Source organism: Mobula birostris, chromosome 7 (genome assembly GCF_030028105.1).
Source record: "Mobula birostris isolate sMobBir1 chromosome 7, sMobBir1.hap1, whole genome shotgun sequence".
In the NCBI taxonomy this organism is placed as follows: domain Eukaryota; kingdom Metazoa; phylum Chordata; class Chondrichthyes; order Myliobatiformes; family Myliobatidae; genus Mobula; species Mobula birostris.
In genome coordinates, this window is record NC_092376.1 from 180,064,570 (window position 1) to 180,087,597 (window position 23,028).

The 23,028-nt window shown below is 41.8% G+C and overlaps 2 protein-coding genes across 2 annotated transcripts in view; both read left to right on the forward strand.

Moving 5' to 3' along the window:
* Positions 1–22,968, forward strand: part of LOC140201026 (protocadherin-16-like) — a 31,200-nt gene extending 8,232 nt beyond the window's left edge. Inside the window, exons 2-4 of the mRNA XM_072264662.1 lie at positions 13,186–14,628; positions 16,398–18,755; positions 20,542–22,968. Of these exons, the coding sequence (XP_072120763.1) occupies positions 13,186–14,628; positions 16,398–18,755; positions 20,542–22,968 (6,228 nt within the window). The remainder of the gene's footprint in view (positions 1–13,185; positions 14,629–16,397; positions 18,756–20,541) is intronic.
* On the forward strand, positions 8,039–13,135 carry LOC140200631 (protocadherin gamma-A3-like). Its single transcript, XM_072264202.1, has 3 exons — positions 8,039–10,650; positions 12,293–12,924; positions 13,046–13,135. The coding sequence occupies exons 1-3, from the start codon at positions 8,148–8,150 to the stop codon at positions 13,133–13,135; spliced, it is 3,225 nt and encodes a 1,074-aa protein (XP_072120303.1). The 5' UTR covers positions 8,039–8,147.
* Positions 22,969–23,028: the final 60 nt, after the last annotated feature.

The following is a 23,028-nucleotide window of genomic DNA, read 5'->3' on the forward strand; positions in this document are numbered from 1 at the left end:
CCACGTGCAGCTGTGGAGGCCAGATCGTATTTAAAGCAGAGGTTGATAGGTTCTTGATTGGACACGGCATCAAAGTTTATGGAGAGATGACCGGGAACTGGGGTTGAGGAGAAGAAGTAAAAAGGATCAGCCATGCTTAAATGGCGGAGCAGACTCAATGGACCAGATTCCCTAATTCTGCTCCTATGCCTTATGGTCTTATGGTCTTCTCACGCTAGTCATGACCAATTCTCTTTACAACGCAGCTATACCGAGAGGAGAATCTTCCTGCATTAAATTATATTCACACTGTATGTGTAGCCTAAACAAAACTACATGAAGTTTCGCTCATGACTTTTGATTTTTTTTTATAGCTATGAATTGTCAAAAGGACAATGTGGAAAAGAAAGAGAGAGTACCTAAATTTCTCGTGCTAATTTCGCGTACTTTCATGAGATTTCTGACATCTGCAAATACTAGCTGCATCAATGCATCTATGTAGAATATATCAGTGTCGTTGGATAATTCTGCTTGAATTTGAAAAATAAAACATTGGTAGACGCGGTAAATCACCTTGTGCTTTGATCCCGAAGAGGATTTGGACCCGAATGCTAAAAGTTAAAGCAAGTTTCTGCTAATCCACTGTGCAGTGTTCCTTCCTAACAGATAAGTTCTAACTTGTTTGCTTCTACTGAGAGTACGCATGACCAAGACAGTTAAAGGTAGTTAAATATATTTCACGAACAATTGCTCAAAATTGCATTTGTTCAGCCGAAATGTGGGATAGGAAAATATAGTACATGCGCTTCTTCATGCATGTGTGCTCTTCTTGATGCGTCTTCTGAATAGGGAAAGTTCGAATATATTGCAATCATTTCTTAGAGAAAAAATCTAAAATATTGAAAGTTAAAGTGTATGAATATATTTTGATTGCGCAACAATAAATGTGTGCTATATCGCTTTAATATGACAGTCTTGCTTTAAGAAACAAACGGTATTCTGATTGGTTAAAAAGGCCTACCAATCAGCAGTTGTTATGTGACTGGAGATCCTGACTGTCCTTTTTCTTCCACCATTACATATGAAGACGAGACAATGTGAATTGGATAGCGAGCTGCCTTGGGTTGCAGTCGTTTGCTTCCGCCTTTCTTTCGTGGATTTTATCACCCAGCTGGAGAAATTCATCAAATAATCCAGACTTTTTTTGAAAGAGAAGGTTTTTTTACAAGGAAGCCTTTCTTGTGAAGGTATACATCTGCTTTTATCACGGGAATAAACCGAAAGCCACGGTATCGCACGGAAGCCATTGGAATGTTTAACACCGGCGATGAGATGTTATAAACTATTTTGTTTCTTTAAAAGGGAACTGTTGTATTACATTTTTATCGCCTGGGAGCTAGTTTTCGCCGAAATTCATTATTCGATTCCCGAGGAATTGCAGCGAGGCGCCTTTGTTGGGAATATTGCAGACGATTTGGATTTAGATGTTAAACAGCTCGCTGCTCGTAATTTCCGTCTTGTGCCAGGTGAAAGAAAGCAGTATTTGGAGGCAGATATAAACAGTGGGATTTTGTTCGTAAAGGAAAAAATTGACAGGGAGGAGCTCTGTGGTCCAAGCCTTGCTTGCGTTCTGTCGTTGGAGGCCGTGCTTGACAATCCTCTCAGTCTGTATCAAATCGAAGTGGATATTCTGGATATTAATGACAATTATCCCAGTTTTCCAAAGAGCCTGCTTCGGATTGAAATATCCGAGCTTACCGCACCAGGGGCTCGCTTCCCCCTCGAGTCCGCTCACGATCCGGATATTGGGACTAACTCCATTCAAACCTACCAGCTGGTTGCAAATGAGTTCTTTGCATTAAACATTGAAGATGGTATCGCCGACTGGAAATTGCCAGTTTTAGTGCTGCAACAGCCCTTGGACAGGGAGACGCGTTCGGCCCACAGGCTACTGCTCTTAGCCAAAGATGGCGGGATCCCCGAGAGGTCGGGCACTACCGAAATAAACGTCGCGGTGGGAGATGCTAACGATAATACGCCGGTTTTCTCTCAGTCGGTATACAAGGCTAGTTTGTTAGAAAATGCGGCCAAAGGGACAATAGTACTGCAAGTAAATGCCACTGATTTGGATGACGGTTCAAACGGAGAGATTCTGTTTTCCTTCAGTAGTCATACCTCTGCCAGGGTTCGTGAACTTTTTAACTTGGATCCTCAAACTGGTGAAATAAAACTTATAAGGAATTTAGATTACGAAGAAAATAATGTATATGATATTATAATACAAGCTAAGGACAAGGGTAGTCAAGCTACTGCCGTGTACTGTCACATTTTATTGACTATTTTAGATGTAAATGATAACTCGCCTGAGGTTACCCTAACATCTTTGTCAAGCCCAGTTCCCGAGAATTCGCCCCCTGGAACTGTAGTCGCTCTAATAAGTGCGTCTGATAGAGATTCCGGGGAGAATGCGGAACTCCGGTGTCAAGTAGTAAATAAAGTGCCTTTCATACTGGATTCCTCCTTAAAGAAGCACTTAAGATTACTTACACGCGATCTGCTGGACCGAGAATCGGCCTCCATGCACAACGTAACCGTTGCCTGCAGAGACGGCGGAAGTCCGCCTCTCACCACGAGCAAAACCATTCCAATTGAGGTTTCAGACAGAAATGACAACGCTCCACAATTTTCGCAATCTGTGTTCACAGCCTCCGTGATGGAGAACAATAATATTGGTGCCTCCATATTCTCCATGACAGCATTTGATCCGGACCTGGATGAAAATGCTCGGATATCGTACGATATTCTGGACAGTTGGGTAGAGGGGCAGTTAGTAAACAATTATATCTATATTAATTCGGAGACTGGAATTATATATTCTTACAGATCATTTGACTATGAAGAGTTAAAAACCTTTCAGATTCAGGTTCGGGCACGTGACCATGGAGTCCCATCGCTTTCCAGTAATGGTTCCGTGGACGTCATCATTCTTGACCAAAATGATAACGCCCCAGTGATCGTTCATCCATTGGGACCAGCGACCACGGAGGTCATAACCCGATTCGCTGAAGCAGGCTATCCAGTAACCAAAGTTACAGCTACAGATGCCGACTCAGGTCAAAATGCTCGCCTCTGCTATCGGATCCTTCAAGCTACTGACTTTGCACTTTTTACTATTTCAGAGGGCACGGGAGAAGTATGGACAACTCGTGCTATTACGAAAACCGATGCATCCAAACAAAAGTTGGTTGTCCAAGTGAGTGACAATGGGACACCTGCACTTTCTGCTTCTATAACTATTATTTTAACTTTGATAGATGGTGAAGAATCATTATTTTCCGACAAAAATACTTTGCCTCAAAGGCCTAACATTGCTTCTGTAACCAGCCTATACTTGGTGATTTCATTAGCGATAACTTCAACTATTTTTCTGGTTATTTTGATTTTACTAGCTGTTAAACTTCACAAAAGCAGAAATGTATTTGAGGACCACTGTGTACTGGGCCCGTGTTGTTGCTTACGTACAAAACGATCACTGAATGGAATTCAGAAAGCCAGCCGCAGCCTCCACATTCCTCCGAACTATGTTGAAGTATTTGGAGGCGATCCGCTGTCACAAAGTTATCGGTATGAGACGTGTTCCATGGCACGTTCGACAAAGGGAGACTTCCCGTTCCCCAAAACCAGTGGTTTATCAAAGGGAAGTAACAAAGCGGCCGGTGAAGTTGTTGCGAAGGCAGAAACTTCATTATTCCCAAATTGTGGGAACCCTGCTAATTCTGAGGTGAGAAGCTTGTTTAGTAGGAGAGGTCAATGTTAACTCAACCTCTGGAAGGGGATTGGCATCAGGGAGTTAACAGATTTTGTTTTGCTTATTGTGCAATCCATCCAGCGCAGACAGGATCAGAAGTGTCGTATCCAGTAGGTGTTAACTTCAATATACGGTTAAATAATTGTAATGACTACCACTTTGCTGTGCAATTGTAATGAACCCAGCTGTACAGGATATCGTACGATATCCGAGTATTTCCATCCAGGTCCGGATCAAATGCTGTTAAATCGTGACGCAAACCTCCTTCCCTTTCGCCCGCTGTGCACACTTCCCTCCTGTCAGATTCCTTCCTCTCCAGCCCTTTCTCCAACCATCAACTACCAGCTTCCGACTTCATATCCTCTCCCCCTCCCACCTGACTTCACCTATCACCTTCTAGCTTGCACTCCTTCCCCTCGCCACACCATCTTATACTAGCCCTTTCTATTCACTCCCAAGGAAGGGTCTCAGCCCGAAACGCCGACTATTTATTCCTCTCCAGAGATACGGCCTGATTTGCTGAGTTTCTCCAACATTTTTTTGTGTGATGTCCGAATTTCCAGCATCTGCTGTATATCTTGTGTTGAAAAGTTGATCGTGAAGTTGGTTCGGCGTGGAGGGATTACAGTCGCAAATTTGTAAAAGGACTAACTTTTGAATTTGCGTTATTATTAACAAAATATGGCTGAAACGGAAGGGGTATCGCAGCCCATTGATCCGCGGGGTTGAGAAGGACATCTAATCCACTATTGTCTTCGAACATTTAATCAATTGCCATTCATGTTATGCTCCTCAAGGAAAGGTTTGGCCATATAAGCAGGATCCTGCATCTAACCTACTTTCAGCAACGAGTTCAGGGCCCATACAAAATATAAACAAATATTTTCCTCACATATCCTGTAACCATTCTGACAAATCTTCCAATCTATCACTCCCAACCACAGCTCCCTCCCACGCCCGCACCGACACCCAGCTTTAAACACCCTTATCCAACAGGGCCTATATTCCCTGAGTCTCATATAATTCAATATGCCTCAGTTAAAACTCTCCTAAACACTTCATATCCAATTGTACTTATAGTTGCTAAATGGGAAAATGTCAGTCAAGGTGCATACAGTTACCATAAGCCTGAAAGTGGAATAAGGGCGGAAAAGTTATTTAGGCTATCCCAGTAGAAGGTTAATAAGGATTGACCGGGGCAGGTAGCCCAACAACCCTGTTCTTCAACATAATGCCAGGGGACCTTGACATCCCATAGAGAGCAGACAGAGCAACGTGTGGAATATGAAATCTATGACAGTTCAGCAATTTAAGTTTGGCACAGTTCTTTGCAGGGAAAACCCATCCCTTCGTCATTATGTTTACATTCTGTGGCCATTTTATTAGGTACAACTCTACACCTGCTCGTTAATGCAAATATCTATTTAATGCATAAGAGTATACAGATATTGTTAAAAGGTTCAGTTATTGTTCAGACCAAACCTCAGGGTAAGGAAGAAAAGAGACCTAAGTGACTTTGGCTGTGGAATGATGGTTAGTTCGAGACGGGGTGGTGTGAGCATCTCAGAAATTGCTTATCTCCTGGGAATTTCTCTGGCGTTTACAGAGAATGGTGCGAAAAAGAAATAAAACATCCGAAGACCAGCAGCTCTGTGACCGAAAAGGCATTATTGTTTTTTTTTCATTTTTTTTTATTATTTATTCTTATTTTACAAAGCAGCAGAGCATATCATAGGGCAGATACAGTACAGCATATTTACACAGCCATCCCATGACAGGAAACTTAGAAACAGAAAGAAGTTCTAACTTAAGTTTAAATTAACATACAACCAAAATTGATCCCATGCGTCTTGCACTTTCCCCTCACTGTTAATTCTTCCCAGCATGTGTTCATACGATGAAATCTTAATCATTTCCTCTGTCCATTCCTTCACAGTGGGACATCTGCTTTTTTTTTCCAGTTTTGCAATATAATTCTTGCAACTGTGATGAGACCCACCTTTAAAATAGTAAATTTGTCATTGTTTACGATAGGTGTCATTGTCCTATCACCCAGGAGACAAAGCCATGGGGACAAGGGCAGTGTGGAACCCGACCAATTCCCCAACGAATCAAGAACTTTACACCAAAATGGACGAACCATGGAACACTCCCAAATCATGTGAAAATATGTGCCCACCTCATTTTTACTTTTCCAGCATAAATTATTATCAACAATCCCCATTTTGTAGTGTCCAGTTGGTGTCCAATAATATCGGTGTACTGAATAAATTTCTCTCTCACTTCCCTATTATTATCTACCCACATTTGCTAAAATATGACCACTCATTATCTTCAATATCGCTTCCAAGATGGTTCTGCCACATTGCTTTGAGATTGTTACACGATTCACCCACAGAGGGCTTGAACATTTTATAAAACACTGATGCTTTATGAACTTACTGTGGTAATGTAAAGAATTCAGTTAAAGGGTTACTTTATGGGTCACCATTTTGAATATGCTACTAACACAATGTCTTATTTGTAAATACTTCCAAAAATTCCCTTCATCTACAAAGTTATATTTCCTCTGCAAATCCACATATGACATAAAATCCCATTCTCATAGAGATCACATACTGTATTTACATCTTTAATCTTCCATTCTTTCCAGTACACCATTCTTTTCCCAATGCATATCTCAGGGCTATTCCAGAGCGAGGAGTATAGCTGGTTTAAATGTGACTTTCCACAAGCTGTATGAATTGTACTCCACACACTCCTTGAGTGAGATAGTATAGGATTTAGATTAGTCTTGTTTTCCACATGTTGTGAGAGGATGTTAAGGGGAGAATGTGGTGCAGCCAGGCTCCTTTCTATAATTACCTAATCTAAATCAACCTTAGCCCTGTCCCAATGTTTAGCTAATTTGGTCATTTCAAACGATAATTTATATGTCCTGACGTCTGGTAGACTGAGCCCACCCATATCCCTGGACATACACATCTTACTCATTTTAATTCTGAACAACTTCTTGTCTCATAGAAAATCACTGATAATTTTGTTGTATTGCTTGTAAATCAAATCTGATATATTTAAAGGAAACATCATAGAAAGATAGCTAAACTGAGGTACTATGACCATCTTAGCTACATTGACTTTACCCCAGAGTGACAGTCTCAGTGCCCCCCACTTATCCAGATTATTAATGAAAAAGGTCAGCGGAGAATGGCCAGACTGACAACAAGGCGACGGTAATTCAAATAACCACTCATTGCAAAAGTGCTGTGCAGAAGAACATCTCTGCATGCACAACACGTCGAACCTTGAAATGGCTGGAACACACATCAAAGTTGCTGGTGAACGCAGCAGGCCAGGCAGCATCTCTAGATGTGTGTTGCTTGAATTTCCAGCATCTGCAGAATTCCTTGTGTTTATGTCTTGAAATGGATGGACTACTTTTTAGTAGAAGTCCACGAACATACACTCATTGACCACTTTATTTGGTACAGCAGGAATATAATAAACTTGCCTCTGAGTGTATAAGCACATCCAGATCCATTTAAAATTCGTCCTTTAAGAGCGCAAAGGCACTGTCATAGTTGTAAATGTTCGTTTCCATTTGATTGGCTACTTTCTGAATATTATTCATTTCTCTCCTGCCTCAAGAAAGTATTGAAATTATCATTTTTTTCCCTTTTTTCACTTCATTAATATTCACACATTGCTGTATTGCTGAAAGTAACATGAAATAATGTTCAGGTTATTTAAAAAAGTTAAATGCTAAGTATTGAATGACAATTAAGACATGTTTTGGCGAATTAAAACTGACTTAGCCTTCAGCGATGTATAACTCTTGATCAAGTCTGAATTACAAATCATCTCTGTGCAAAATTCACAGTAGAATTTAATATTGCTGTTAAAAGAATCTAAAACCAATGAACTTAAATATTTCTTAGATTTTATATTGTACAACTTTAAATATAGACAAAGCCTCCAAGTATTGGGACTACAGTCCAGCTTTAAGAAATGCTTAGTGTGGTGATTGGCTGAACTTAAGTCATCCTCGTCAGCCAACGAGCGGTTGAAATGTGCCTGGAGATCCTTGCTGTCATACCCTCCCCTTCCGCCATTGTGTGTGAGTAGATGCCGTGTATCATGGATAGAGCTGCCTGTCGTTACATTCGGTTCTTTGCAATCATCTATTGGCGAAATTAGAAGAAATACGAAGGTTTGTCGGAAATCCAAACGCAGAATTTTTGAGCAGTATGTATGGTTTTATGAAATTCAGCTGTATTTGTCAAAATGGAACCATGATTTGCTCTTTTTGGCAGGAATTATTGAACGGTGCCGCGTTGTTCTCAATTGTTTGAAATGCTTTATGCTGGAAATGGGACTTTATAGATTATATTTGCTAATGAAATGGAAACTTTTATGTTTCATTATCCCTTCCTGTCAACTAATTTCTGGACAAATACGTTATGCGATTCCTGAAGAATTGAATGCCGGCGCCTTTGTTGGGAATATCGCAGAGGACCTGAATTTAGATGTAAAACAACTCTCGGTTCGCGGCTTTCAAATCATGCCTGGACCTGGCAAACAGTATATAGATGTAAATTTAGACAATGGGGTTTTACTTGTGAAAGAAAAAATGGACAGAGAACAGTTGTGTGAGCAGAGCCTCGTTTGCACGTTATCTTTAGAAGCGGTGATTGAAAATCCTCTAAATGTCTATCATTTTCAAGTGGACATTCTGGACGTAAATGATAATGCCCCGAGATTTCCAGAGAGCCAGTTCCGTTTGGAAATTTTGGAGGTTGCTGCTCCTGGAACTCGATTCGCTCTGGAATGCGCACAGGACCCGGACATTGGAACCAACTCAGTGCAAAGCTACCAGCTAACAGAGAACGGCTATTTCTCCCTCGATGTCGAGACGCTGGGTGGCGACGGAAAGGTACCGGTTTTAGTCTTGGAAAGATCGCTGGACAGAGAAAAGGAAAGTGCTCACAGGTTGGTGCTGATCGCTAACGATGGAGGGGTTCCTCGGAGATCTGGCTCTGCTGAGATACTGATCGTTGTCGGGGATACCAATGATAACGCGCCCGTTTTCTCCCAGTCCATCTACAGGGTCAGTTTGTGGGAGAATGCACCGAAAGAGACATTAGTGATAAAACTGGATGCTTCAGATCTGGACGCTGATCTCAATGGCCAGGTAGTGTATTCGTTTGGCAGTCATACTTCGAGCAGAGTTCGTGAAATATTTCGGCTAGATTCCACAACTGGCGAAATTAGAATTAAGAACAATTTGGACTACGAGAAAAATAGTGTTTTTGAGATTAACGTTCAAGCGAAAGATATGGGTCCTTACGCAACTCCTGTATACTGTCACGTGGTGGTCAAAATTCTTGATGTGAACGACAACGCTCCTGTGATTACATTGACATCTTTATTCAGTCCTGTCAGCGAAGATTCCCTCGCGGGGACAGTGGTGGCTCTGATTACTTCAACGGACAAGGACTCAGCTGAAAACGGGGACGTGGATTGCGAAATCACACAGGACCTTCCCTTTAAACTGGATTCATCTGTACGTAACTATTACAGACTGGTTACCCAGCACACACTGGATCGTGAACATGTATCAGCCTACAATGTAACTGTCGTGTGCACCGACGCTGGGGTTCCCCCTCTCACATCCAACAAAACGATCCCGGTGGAGATCTCGGATATAAATGATAACCCACCCCAGTTTACACAGCCTGTATATACAGCTTATGTAATGGAGAATAACGCCATAGGTGCATCCATTTTCACTGTGACTGCTTTCGATCAAGATTCAAATAGGAACGCCGATGTGTCATACTTTATTTTGGAGAGTCAGATTCAGGGCATGTCAGTGGCCGCATATGTCTCCATTAACTCACACAGCGGGGTCATATTTTCGCAGAGAAGTTTCGACTTCGAGAATCTCAAAAACTTTCAGCTCCTGGTTCAGGCGCGGGATTCCGGATCCCCACCACTTTCTGGAAATGCCTCAGTGGATGTAATTATCTTGGATCAGAACGACAATGCCCCCGTGATCTTGCAACCACTACCCGAATTCGGCTCCACTGTGTCAGAGACCATATCCAGGCTCGCAGAACCAGGTTACCTGGTTACGAAGGTTTCTGCTACCGACGGTGACTCTGGCCAGAATGCTCGCCTTACCTACCAGATTCTTCAAGCTACTGAGGTCGGTCTATTTACCATTTCACCGGACACGGGAGAGATCTGGACAATACGCAGTATTAGTAAGAATGACGCTGTCAAACAAAGATTGGTCATCTGCGTTAACGACGATGGATCACCGTCACTGACAGCCACCGTGACAATCATTTTGTCTTTAGTTGGAAATGATAGACAAGTGCTGTCGGAACGGAATAGTTTGTCTGAGAATCCAGGGTTTGATTTTGATACCAGCTTTTACCTCGTAATCGCTTTAGGGGTCACCTCCTCCGTGTTCCTGGTGATTTTGATTATCCTCGCCGTTAAGGTTCATAGATCCTCTTCTCTTGGCGCATGTGGTTGTCTTACAGTAAGAAACTCGTTACATGGATTTCAAAGAGGCAATAGAACCCTCCAGATACCACCGAACTACGTTGAGGTGTTTGGGGGTGATCCACTTTCTCAGAGTTTCCGCTATGATTCATGCTCAAGTTCACGTTCTGTGAAGAGGGATTTCAGGTTGTCCAGCAGCGCATCTACGCGAAAGGATTTTACTCCGAGTGGCGTTCTGGGAAATGGCGATACTTTACAAACCGCCAAGTCTGCGCAGTGCAGGAATACTGTAAATGAGGTGAGGTTGCATTTCGGTAGCGAGAAGAGCACCTCATGGGTCTCGATTGGAAGTACAAATGTTTACTGAATATATTTAGATCATGTCATCTGAATTTGCAGTAGTTATTTCAGGAACAGCTGCACTGCAAATGAATCAGTTGCCTTTTTTGCGATTATAATGTGTTACCATTTCGTTGCATGTGGGAGTTAGAAAATGTTACCATTGAGGATATACGGATACAGCACAAAAATAGTCCTGGATTTATTGTCAGCGAAAATTTCGTGGATCACAGGCCCTGAGGAAGTTAAAACGAAATGAATATTATTGCTCCACCCGTGGTACTGATGTCACAAGTTTTGGTGTTGGGTTAATATTTCTATGAAGACATTGTGAAATGTCATTTTTATTTAACTATGGCTTATATATTGCCTTACCGTCATAATATATAATAATATGACGTTTTAATGTACTATAATGGGGATTGTGTATAAGCAAAATAGGTGCTAGTGATCTATTCTGAAAGTGTGTACATCAGTTTATAGATGCTTCCAAAACTACGTAACATAATCTTTTTTTAATGGGTTAGAAAGTAGTTATTCTTAGAAAGTCCGCCAAAAAGTAGCAGCGGAAAGGAAATTTTCAACCTAATGCAGAAAATTAACCTTGAAATGGCTGGGCTACAGCAGCAGAAGATCACGTATATGCACTTTGTGGCCACTTTATTAGGTACAAGAGGGATCTAATAAAGTGGCCATTGGGAACATAAGCGCATCCAATTCCATTTAAAATTCGTACTTTAAGAGTGCAAGGGCCGTGGGCGAGGTACCATCGCAATAGTAGATCTTTGTTTTCCGTAGCCTCGCTACCTTTTGAGCATTATTCTCCTCTCACCCTCATCAAGAAAATATTCAAATTGTCAAATCATTGTTTTCTATTTTCACCTCAGTCATTTGATATTCACGCAGTGCTCTAACGCCAAAAGTACTATGAGATGATGTTCAAGTTATTTAAGAAAGTTAAATGTTAAATATGGAACGATAAGTAAGAATGGTTTTGGCGAATCGAACTGATTAAGCATTCAGTGAAATATAATTCTTGATAAAGAATGAATTGCAAATAATCTACGTGCAAAATATACTGCAGAATTCAATATTGTTGTAAAACAATCTAAACTGGTGAAATTAAATATTTGTTGGATTTATTATTGTACACCTTTAAATATACACAATTGCGCTAGCTTTAAGAAATGCTAGTGTGACGATTGGCTGAACTTCTGTCAGCCTCGTTAGCCAATGAGCGGATCTAATGTGACTGGAGATCCTTGCTGTCCTACCCTCCCCTTCCGCCATTGTATACGAGTAGATACCGTGTATCATGGATAGAGCTGCCTCTCCTTACATTCAGTTCTTTACAATCATCCATTGGCGAAATTAGAAGAAAGAAGAAAGTCTATCGGAAATCCTAAAGCAGAATTTTATAAGCAGTACGTATGGTTTTATACAATTCAGCTGTATTTGTCAAAATGGAAACATGATTTAATCTTTTTAGCAGGGATTATTAACGGCGCTGCGTTGTTCTCAATCCCTGGAAATGCTTTCTGTTGCAAATGGAATTTTATAAATTATATTTGCTAAGGAAATGGAAACTTTTATATTTCATTATCACTTCCTGGCAAGTAATTTCTGGACAAATACGTTATTCGATTCCTGAAGAATTGAATGCCGGTGCCTTTGTAGGGAACATTGCAGAGGACCTGAATTTGAATATAAAGGAATTTTCGGCTCGCGGCTTTCAAATTATGCCTGGACCTAGCAAGCAGTATATTGATGTAAATATAGACAATGGGGTTTTATTTGTGAGGGAAAAAATCGACAGGGAACAGTTATGTGAACGGAGCCTCGCATGTACGTTATCAGTGGAAGCGGTGATACAGAATCCTGTAAATGTGTATCATTTTCACGTGGATGTTTTGGACGTAAATGACAATGCCCCGAGATTTCCAGACAGCCGCTTTATTTTGGAAATATCAGAGGTCGCTGCTCCTGGAACCCACTTCGCTCTGGAGTGCGCACAAGACCCGGACGTTGGAACCAACTCTGTACAAAGCTACCAGTTACTAGAAAATCTTTATTTCTCTCTCGATGTTGAGAAGGGCGTTGGCGGCGAAAAACTACCGGTTTTAGTGTTGGAAAGACAGCTGGACAGAGAAAAGGAAACTACCCACAGGGTGGTGTTGATAGCTAAGGATGGAGGGTTTCCTGAGAGATCTGGCACTGCTGAGATATTGATCATTGTTGAGGATGCCAATGACAACGCGCCTGTTTTCCCTCAATCTGTCTACAGGGTCAGTTTGCCAGAGAATGCACCCAAAGCAACATTAGTGATTAAATTAGATGCCGCCGATTTGGATGCTGGAGTCAATGGGCAGATAGTGTATTCGTTTAGCAGTCACACTTCAAATACAGTTCGTGAAATGTTTGGGCTGGATTCCAAATCTGGCGAAATCAGAATTAAGAATAATTTGGACTACGAGGAAAACAGTGTTTTTGAGATAAATGTCCAAGCAAAAGATATGGGTCCTAACGCAACTCCTGTGTATTGTCAGGTGGTGGTTGACATTGTTGATATGAACGACAACGCTCCTGTGATTACACTGACATCTTCCTTCAGTCCAATCCGCGAAGATTCACCCCCGGGAACTGTAGTGGCTCTCATCAGTTCAACAGACAAGGATTCAGCTGAGAACGGGGACCTGGATTGTGAAATCACAAAGGAACTTCCGTTCAAACTAGAGTCATCCTCACGTAACTATTACAGACTGGTTATCTGGGAGACACTGGATCGTGAACATGTATCAGCCTACAATGTAACTGTCGTGTGCACCGACGCTGGGGTTCCCCCTCTCACATCCAACAAAACGATCCCGGTGGAGATCTCGGATATAAATGATAACCCACCCCAGTTTACACAGCCTGTATATACAGCTTATGTAATGGAGAATAACGCCATAGGTGCCTCCATTTTCACTGTGACTGCTTTCGATCAAGATTCAAATAGGAACGCCGATGTGTCATACTTTATTTTGGAGAGTCAGATTCAGGGCATGTCAGTGGCCGCATATGTCTCCATTAACTCACACAGCGGGGTCATATTTTCGCAGAGAAGTTTCGACTTCGAGAATCTCAAAAACTTTCAGCTCCTGGTTCAGGCGCGGGATTCCGGATCCCCACCACTTTCTGGAAATGCCTCAGTGGATGTAATTATCTTGGATCAGAACGACAATGCCCCCGTGATCTTGCAACCACTACCCGAATTCGGCTCCACTGTGTCAGAGACCATATCCAGGCTCGCAGAACCAGGTTACCTGGTTACGAAGGTTTCTGCTACCGACGGTGACTCTGGCCAGAATGCTCGCCTTACCTACCAGATTCTTCAAGCTACTGAGGTCAGTCTATTTACCATTTCACCGGACACGGGAGAGATCTGGACAATACGCAGTATTAGTAAGAATGACGCTGTCAAACAAAGATTGGTCATCTGCGTTAACGACGATGGATCACCGTCACTGACAGCCACCGTGACAATCATTTTGTCTTTAGTTGCAAATGATAGACAAGTGCTGTCAGAACTGAACGGTTTGTCTGCGGATCCCGGGTTTGCTTCTGATACCAGCTTTTACCTCGTAATCGCTTTAGGGGTCACCTCCTCCGTGTTCCTGGTGATTTTGATTATTCTCGCCGTTAGGGTTCACAGATCCTCTTCTCTTGGCGCATGTGGTTGTCTTACAGTAAGAAACTCGTTACATGGATTTCAAAGAGGCAATAGAACCCTCCAGATACCACCGAACTACGTTGAGGTGTTTGGGGGTGATCCACTTTCTCAGAGTTTCCGCTATGATTCATGCTCAAGTTCACGTTCTGTGAAGAGGGATTTCAGGTTGTCCAGCAGCGCATCTACGCGAAAGGATTTTACTCCGAGTGGCGTTCTGAGAAATGGTGATACTTTACAAACCGCCAAGTCTGCGCAGTGCAGGAATACTGTAAATGAGGTGAGGTTGTTATTCGCTGGTGAGAACAACACCTCATGGGTCTCGATTGGATGTACAAATCTTTACCGAAAATATTCAGATCATGGAGACTGGATTTAAGAAATATGTATGAATCAGTCATATTAGATTACAGTGTTATCTGAATTTCCAGTCGCTATTTCTGGACCAGTACTTCTGCTTATCAATCATTTGCCTTTTGGTGCGATGAGAGTATTTTGGCATTTTATTGCAGATGGGAGTTAGAAAATGTTACCTTTGAAGATGTACCGATGAATCACAACAATAGTCCTGGATGTATTACCAGCTATATTTTCGTGTAAGAACAGAGGAAATCCAGCTACTTCTCTAGGGCAGGAGAAGTTAAACGAAATTAGCATCATTGATGCACCCAATGCACTGGTGTCGTGAGTTTTGGTATTGGATTGATATCTCTAATGAGAAATGGTGAAATATCTCAAACAACTCAAATCAATAGTCAGTTGCTTATATATTGTCATAATATATGTATATGACATTATATTGTTATATAATAGGGATTAGGTATTTCAAATAAGCAAAATAAGTGCCAGTGATCTGTTTTGAAAGTATGAAGTCATGGACACCAATTGTTAGATGCTTCCAAATTTGCATAAGATAGTTTCTTTCAATCAGTTGACAAGTGCTAACTCTTAGAAAATCTACCAAAATTTAGCAGTGGAAAGGACATTTCCTAACCAACACAGAAAATTAACCTAGAAGTGGACATGCTACAGCCGTAGAAGACCACGAACATAAACTCAGTGGCCACTTTATTAGGTATAGGAGGAACCTAATAAAGCAGCCGTTGGGTGTCTAAGCACATCTAATTCCCTTTAAAATTCGTCCTTTCAAAGGCCGTAGTGTGGGGTACCATCGCAGCTGTAAACGTTACTTTCCTCTTGATTCGCTACCTTTTGAAGTTTATTCAAAATTCCTCCACCAGCCCCCACCTTTAATCAAGAGCGTATTGAAATTGTCAATTCATTGTTTTTTTTTTCTTTTCACCGCAACAATTTTATATTCACATCCTGCTGTAATGCCCAAAGTACTATGAGGTCATATTCAAGTTATTTCAGAATGTTAAATGTTAAATATAGAATGATAAGTACGACTGGCTTTGCGAACAGAACTGTTTAAGATTCAGTAAAATATTACTCTTGATTTCGACTGAATTGCAAATGAACTAAGTGTAAAATGCACAAAAACTGTAATATTGCTGTAAAACAATCTAGAATTGCGAAATTAACTGAGAGTTAGATTTTATATTGTACAACTTAAAATATAGACAATTGCGCCAGCTTTAAGAAATGCCTAGTGTGGTGATTGGCTGAATTTATGTCAGCCTCTTTAGCCAATGAGAGGCTGTAATGTGACTGGAGATCCTTGATGCCCTACCCTCCCCTTCCGCCATGATATACGAGTAGGTACCGTGTATCATGGATAGAGCTGCTCGTCCTTACATTCGGTTCTTTACAATCATCTGTTGGCGAAATTAGAAGAAATAAGAAGGTTTGTCGAAAATCCTAAAGCAGACTTTTTAAGCAGTACGAAAGGTTTTGTACAATTCAGCTGTATTGTTAAAATTGAGCCATGATTTACTCATTGTAGTCGGAATTATTCAACGGCGCTGCGTTGTTCTCAGTCGTTTGAAATGCTTTGTGCTGGAAATGGAATTTTATAAATTATATTGGCTGATGAAATGGAAACTTTTATATTGTTTTATCCCTTCCTGGCAAGTAATTTCTGGACAGATACGTTATTCGATTCCTGAAGAATTGAATGTCGGCGCCTTTGTTGGGAATATCGCAGAGGACCTAAATTTGGATATCAAAGAACTTTCATCTCGCGGCTTTCAAATTGTGACAGGACCTAGTAAGCAGTATATTGATGTAAATTTAGACAGCGGGGTTTTAGTTGTGAAGGAAAAAATGGACAGGGAACTGTTGTGCGAGCAGAAACTCGCCTGCACGTTATCTCTGGAAACGGTGGTTCAAAATCCTCTAAATATCTATCATATTCAAGTGGACATTCTGGACGTAAATGATAATGCCCCGCGTTTTCCTGAGAGTCGCATTAGGTTGGAAATATCGGAGGTGGCTGCCCCAGCAACGCGCTTCGCTCTGGAGTGCGCACAGGACCCGGACGTTGGATCCAACTCGGTACAAAGCTACCAGCTCGTGGAGAACGGCTACTTCTCTCTCGATGTTGAGACGCGGGGTGGCAGCGAAAAATTACCGGTTTTAGTCTTGGAAAGACAGCTGGACAGAGAAAAGGAAAGTAACCACAGGTTGGTGTTGATAGCTGCGGATGGAGGGGTTCCTGAGAGATCTGGCACTGCTGAAATATTGATCGTTGTTGAGGATGCCAATGACAACGCGCCTGTTTTCCCGCAACCTGTCTACAGGGTCAGTTTGCCAGAGAATGCACCCAAAGGAACATTAGTGATTAAATTAGATGCCGCTGATTTAGATACTGGAGTCAATGGGCAAATAGTGTATTCGTTTAGTAGTCATACTTCAAATAGTGTTCGTGAAATGTTTTGGCTGGATTCCAAATCTGGCGAAATCAGAATTAAGAATAATTTGGACTACGAGGAAAATAGTGTTTTTGAGATAAATGTCCAAGCAAAAGATATGGGTCCTTACGCAACTCCTGTATACTGTCACGTGGTGGTCAAAATTGCTGATGTGAACGACAACGCTCCTATGATTACACTGACATCTTTATTCAGTCCAATCCGCGAAGATTCCTCACCGGGGACTGTGGTGGCTCTGATCAGTTCAACGGACAAGGATTCAACTAAAAACGGGGATTTGGATTGCGAAATCCCAAAAGGTCTTCCATTTAAACTAGTTTCAACTTTACAAAAATATTATAAACTGGTTATCTGGGAGACACTGGATCGTGAACATGTATCAGCCTACAATGTTACTGTCGTGTGCACCGACGCTGGGGTTCCCCCTCTCACATCCAACAAAACGATCCCGGTGGAGGTCTCGGATATAAATGATAACCCACCCCGGTTTACACAGCCTGTATATACAGCTTATGTAATGGAGAATAACGCCATAGGTGCATCCATTTTCACTGTGACTGCTTTCGATCAAGATTCAAATAGGAACGCCGATGTGTCATACTTTATTTTGGAGAGTCAGATTCAGGGCATGTCAGTGGCCGCATATGTCTCCATTAACTCACACAGCGGGGTCATATTTTCGCAGAGAAGTTTCGACTTCGAGAATCTCAAAAACTTTCAGATCCTGGTTCAGGCGCGGGATTCCGGATCCCCACCACTTTCTGGAAATGCCTCAGTGGATGTAATTATCTTGGATCAGAATGACAATGCCCCTGTGATCGTGCAACCACTACCCGAATTCGGCTCCACTGTGTCAGAGACCATATCCAGGCTCGCAGAACCAGGTTACCTGGTTACGAAGGTTTCTGCTACCGACGGTGACTCTGGCCAGAATGCTCGCCTTACCTACCAGATTCTTCAAGCTACTGAGGTCGGTCTCTTTACCATTTCACCGGACACGGGAGAAATCTGGACAATACGCGGTATTAGTAAGAATGACGCCGCCAAGCAAAGGTTGGTCATCTGCGTTAAGGACGATGGATCACCGCCACTGACAGCCACCGTGACAATCATTTTGTCTTTAGTTGGAAATGATAGAAAAGTGCTGTCGGAACGGAATAGTTTGTCTGAGAATCCAGGGTTTGCTTCTGATACCAGCTTTTACCTCGTAATCGCTTTAGGGATCACCTCCTCCGTGTTCCTGGTGATTTTGATTATTCTCGCCGTTAAGGTTCATAGATCCTCTTCTCTTGGCGCATGTGGTTGTCTTACAGTAAGAAACTCGTTACATGGATTTCAAAGAGGCAATAGAACCCTCCAGATACCACCAAACTACGTTGAGGTGTTTGGGGGTGATCCACTTTCTCAGAGTTTCCGCTATGATTCATGCTCAAATTCACGTTCTGTGAAGAGGGATTTCAGGTTGTCCAGCAGCGCATTTACGCGAAAGGATTTTACTCCGAGTGGCGTTCTGGGAAATGGCGATACTTTACAAACCGCCAAGTCTGCGCAGTGCAGGAATACTGTAAATGAGGTGAGGTTGTTATTCGCTGGCGAGAACAACACCTCATGGGTCTTGATTGGATGTACAAATCTTTACTGAAGATATTTAGATCGTGGAGACTGGATTTAGGAAATATGTATGAATCAGTCATATTAGATTACAGTGTTATCTGAATTTCCAGTCGCTATTTCTGGACCAGTACTTACGCTAATCAATCATTTGCCTTTTGATGTGATGAGAGTGTTTTAGCATTTTGTTGCATATGGGAGTTAGAAAATGTTACCGTTGAAGATGTAACGATGAATCACAACAATAGTCCTGGATTTATTACCAGCTATATTTTCGTGTAAGAAAACAGGAAATCCAGGTACTTCGCTAGGGCAGGGGAAGTTAAATCAAATTAGTATTATTGATCCACCCAATGCACTGGTGTCGTGAGTTCTGGTATTGGATTGATATCGCTAATGAGAAATTGTGAAATACCTTGTTTTGCTCAAATAACAAATCAATAGTCATTTGTTTATATAATGTCATAATATATGTATATGACATTATAATGTTATATAATAGGGATTAGGCATTTAAAATAAGCAAAATAAGTGCCAGTGATCTGTTTTGCAAGTATGAAATCCTGGACACCAATTGTTAGATGCTTCCAAATTTGCATAAAAATAGTCTCTTTCAATGGGTTGACCAGTACTAACTCTTAGAAAATCTACCAAAATTTAGCAGTGGAAAGGACATTTCCTAGCCAACACAGAAAATTAACCTTGAAGTGGACGTGCTATAGCAGTGGAAGACCACGAACATACACTCAGTGGCCACTTTATTAGGTACAGGAGGAACCTAATAAAGTAGCCGCTGTGTGTCTAAGCACATCTAATTCCCTTTAAAATTCGTCCTTTCAAAGACCATAGTGTGGGGTACCATCCCAGGTGTAAACGTTACTTTCCTCTTGATTCGCTACCTTTTGAAGATTATTCATTATTCCTCCACCCACCCACCCCACCTTTAATCGACAGAGTATTGAAATTGTCAATTCATTGTTTTTTTTCTTTACACCGCAACAATTTTATATTCACATCCTGCTATAATGCCCAAAGTACTATGAAGTCATATTCAAGTTATTTCAGAATGTTATATGTTAAATATACAGAACGATTAGTACGACTAGCTTTGGCGAACTAAACTGTTTAAGATTCAGTAAAATATAACTCTTGATTTCGACTGAATTGCAAATGAATTAAGTGTAAAGTGTACTGTAAACTGTAATATTGCTGTAAAACAATCTAGAATAGTGAAATTAACTGAGAGTTAGATTTTATATTGTACAACTTAAAATATAGACAATTGCGCCAGCTTTAAGAAATGCCTAGTGTGGTGATTGGCTGAATTTATGTCAGCCTCTTTAGCCAATGAGAGGCTGTAATGTGACTGGAGATCCTTGATGCCCTACCCTCCCCTTCCGCCATGATATACGAGTAGGTACCGTGTATCATGGATAGAGCTGCTCGTCCTTCCTTACATTCGGTTCTTTACAATCATCTGTTGGCGAAATTAGAAGAAATAAGAAGGTTTGTCGAAAATCCTAAAGCAGACTTTTTAAGCAGTACGAGAGGTTTTGTACAATTCAGCTGTATTGTTAAAATTGAGCCATGATTTACTCATTGTAATCGGAATTATTCAACGGCGCTGCGTTGTTCTCAGTCGTTTGAAATGCTTTGTGCTGGAAATGGAATTTTATAAATTATATTGGCTGATGAAATGGAAACTTTTATATTGTTTTATCCCTTCCTGGCAAGTAATTTCTGGACAGATACGTTATTCGATTCCTGAAGAATTGAATGTCGGCGCCTTTGTTGGGAATATCGCAGAGGACCTAAATTTGGATATCAAAGAACTTTCATCTCGCGGCTTTCAAATTGTGACAGGACCTAGTAAGCAGTATATTGATGTAAATTTAGACAGCGGGGTTTTAGTTGTGAAGGAAAAAATGGACAGGGAACTGTTGTGCGAGCAGAAACTCGCCTGCACGTTATCTCTGGAAACGGTGGTTCAAAATCCTCTAAATATCTATCATATTCAAGTGGACATTCTGGACGTAAATGATAATGCTCCGCGTTTTCCTGAGAGTCGCATTAGGTTGGAAATATCGGAGGTGGCTGCCCCAGCAACGCGCTTCGCTCTGGAGTGCGCACAGGACCCGGACGTTGGATCCAACTCGGTACAAAGCTACCAGCTCGTGGAGAACGGCTACTTCTCTCTCGATGTTGAGACGCGGGGTGGCAGCGAAAAATTACCGGTTTTAGTCTTGGAAAGACAGCTGGACAGAGAAAAGGAAAGTAACCACAGGTTGGTGTTGATAGCTGCGGATGGAGGGGTTCCTGAGAGATCTGGCACTGCTGAAATATTGATCGTTGTTGAGGATGCCAATGACAACGCGCCTGTTTTCCCGCAACCTGTCTACAGGGTCAGTTTGCCAGAGAATGCACCCAAAGGAACATTAGTGATTAAATTAGATGCCGCTGATTTGGATGCTGGAGTCAATGGACAGATAGTGTATTCGTTTAGCAGTCACACTTCAAATACAGTTCGTGAAATGTTTGGGCTGAATTCCAAAACTGGCGAAATCAGAATTAAGAATAATTTGGACTACGAGGAAAATAGTGTTTTTGAGATAAATGTCCAAGCAAAAGATATGGGTCCTAATGCAACCCCTGTATACTGTCATGTGGCGGTTAACATTGTTGATGTGAATGACAACGCTCCTGTGATTACACTGACATCTTTATTCAGTCCTATCAGCGAAGATTCCCTCCCGGGAGCTGTGGTGGCTCTGATTAGTTCAACTGACAAAGATTCAGCTAAAAACGGGGATTTGGATTGCGAAATCCCAAAAGGTCTTCCATTTAAACTAGTTTCAACTTTACAAAAATATTATAAACTGGTTATCTGGGAGACACTGGATCGTGAACATGTATCAGCCTACAATGTTACTGTCGTATGCACCGACGCTGGGGTTCCCCCTCTGACATCCAACAAAACGATCCCGGTGGAGGTCTCGGATATAAATGATAACCCACCCCGGTTTACACAGCCTGTATATACAGCTTATGTAATGGAGAATAACGCCATAGGTGCATCCATTTTCACTGTGACTGCTTTCGATCAAGATTCAAATAGGAACGCCGATGTGTCATACTTTATTTTGGAGAGTCAGATTCAGGGCATGTCAGTGGCCGCATATGTCTCCATTAACTCACACAGCGGGGTCATATTTTCGCAGAGAAGTTTCGACTTCGAGAATCTCAAAAACTTTCAGATCCTGGTTCAGGCGCAGGATTCCGGATCCCCACCACTTTCTGGAAGTGCCTCAGTGGATGTAATTATCTTGGATCAGAATGACAATGCCCCTGTGATCGTGCAACCACTACCCGAATTCGGCTCCACTGTGTCAGAGACCATATCCAGGCTCGCAGAACCAGGTTACCTGGTTACGAAGGTTTCTGCTACCGACGGTGACTCTGGCCAGAATGCTCGCCTTACCTACCAGATTCTCCAAGCTACTGAGGTCGGTCTATTTACCATTTCACCGGACACGGGAGAGATCTGGACAATACGCAGTATTAGTAAGAATGACGCCGCTAAGCAAAGGTTGGTCATCTGTGTTAAGGACGATGGATCACCGCCACTGACGGCCACCGTGACAATCATTTTGTCTTTAGTTGGAAATGATAGACAAGTGCTGTCGGAACGGAATAGTTTGTCTGAGGATCCAGGGTTTGATTTTGATACCAGCTTTTACCTCGTAATCGCTTTAGGGGTCACCTCCTCCGTGTTCCTGGTGATTTTGATTATCCTCGCCGTTAAGGTTCATAGATCCTCTTCTCTTGGCGCATGTGGTTGTCTTACAGTAAGAAACTCGTTACATGGATTTCAAAGAGGCAATAGAACCCTCCAGATACCACCGAACTACGTTGAGGTGTTTGGGGGTGATCCACTTTCTCAGAGTTTCCGCTATGATTCATGCTCAAGTTCACGTTCTGTGAAGAGGGATTTCAGGTTGTCCAGCAGCGCATCTACGCGAAAGGATTTTACTCCGAGTGGCGTTCTGGGAAATGGTGATACTTTACAAACCGCCAAGTCTGCGCAGTGCAGGAATACTGTAAATGAGGTGAGGTTGTTATTCGCTGGCGAGAACAACACCTCATGGGTCTCCATTGGATGTACAAATGTTTACTGAATATATTTAGATCATGGAGACTGGATTTGGGAAATATCTATAAATTAGTCATATTTGCTT

Coding starts and splice junctions, on each gene's coding strand:
- LOC140200631 (XM_072264202.1), top strand. CDS start 8,148: ATGCTGGAAATGGGACTTTATAGATTATATTTGCTAATGAAATGGAAA. Junction 10,651..12,292: donor CTCATGGGTCTCGATTGGAA/GTACAAATGTTT, acceptor CGATTCCTGAAG/AATTGAATGCCGGTGCCTTT. Junction 12,925..13,045: donor TCCCTCAATCTGTCTACAGG/GTCAGTTTGCCA, acceptor CTTCAAATACAG/TTCGTGAAATGTTTGGGCTG.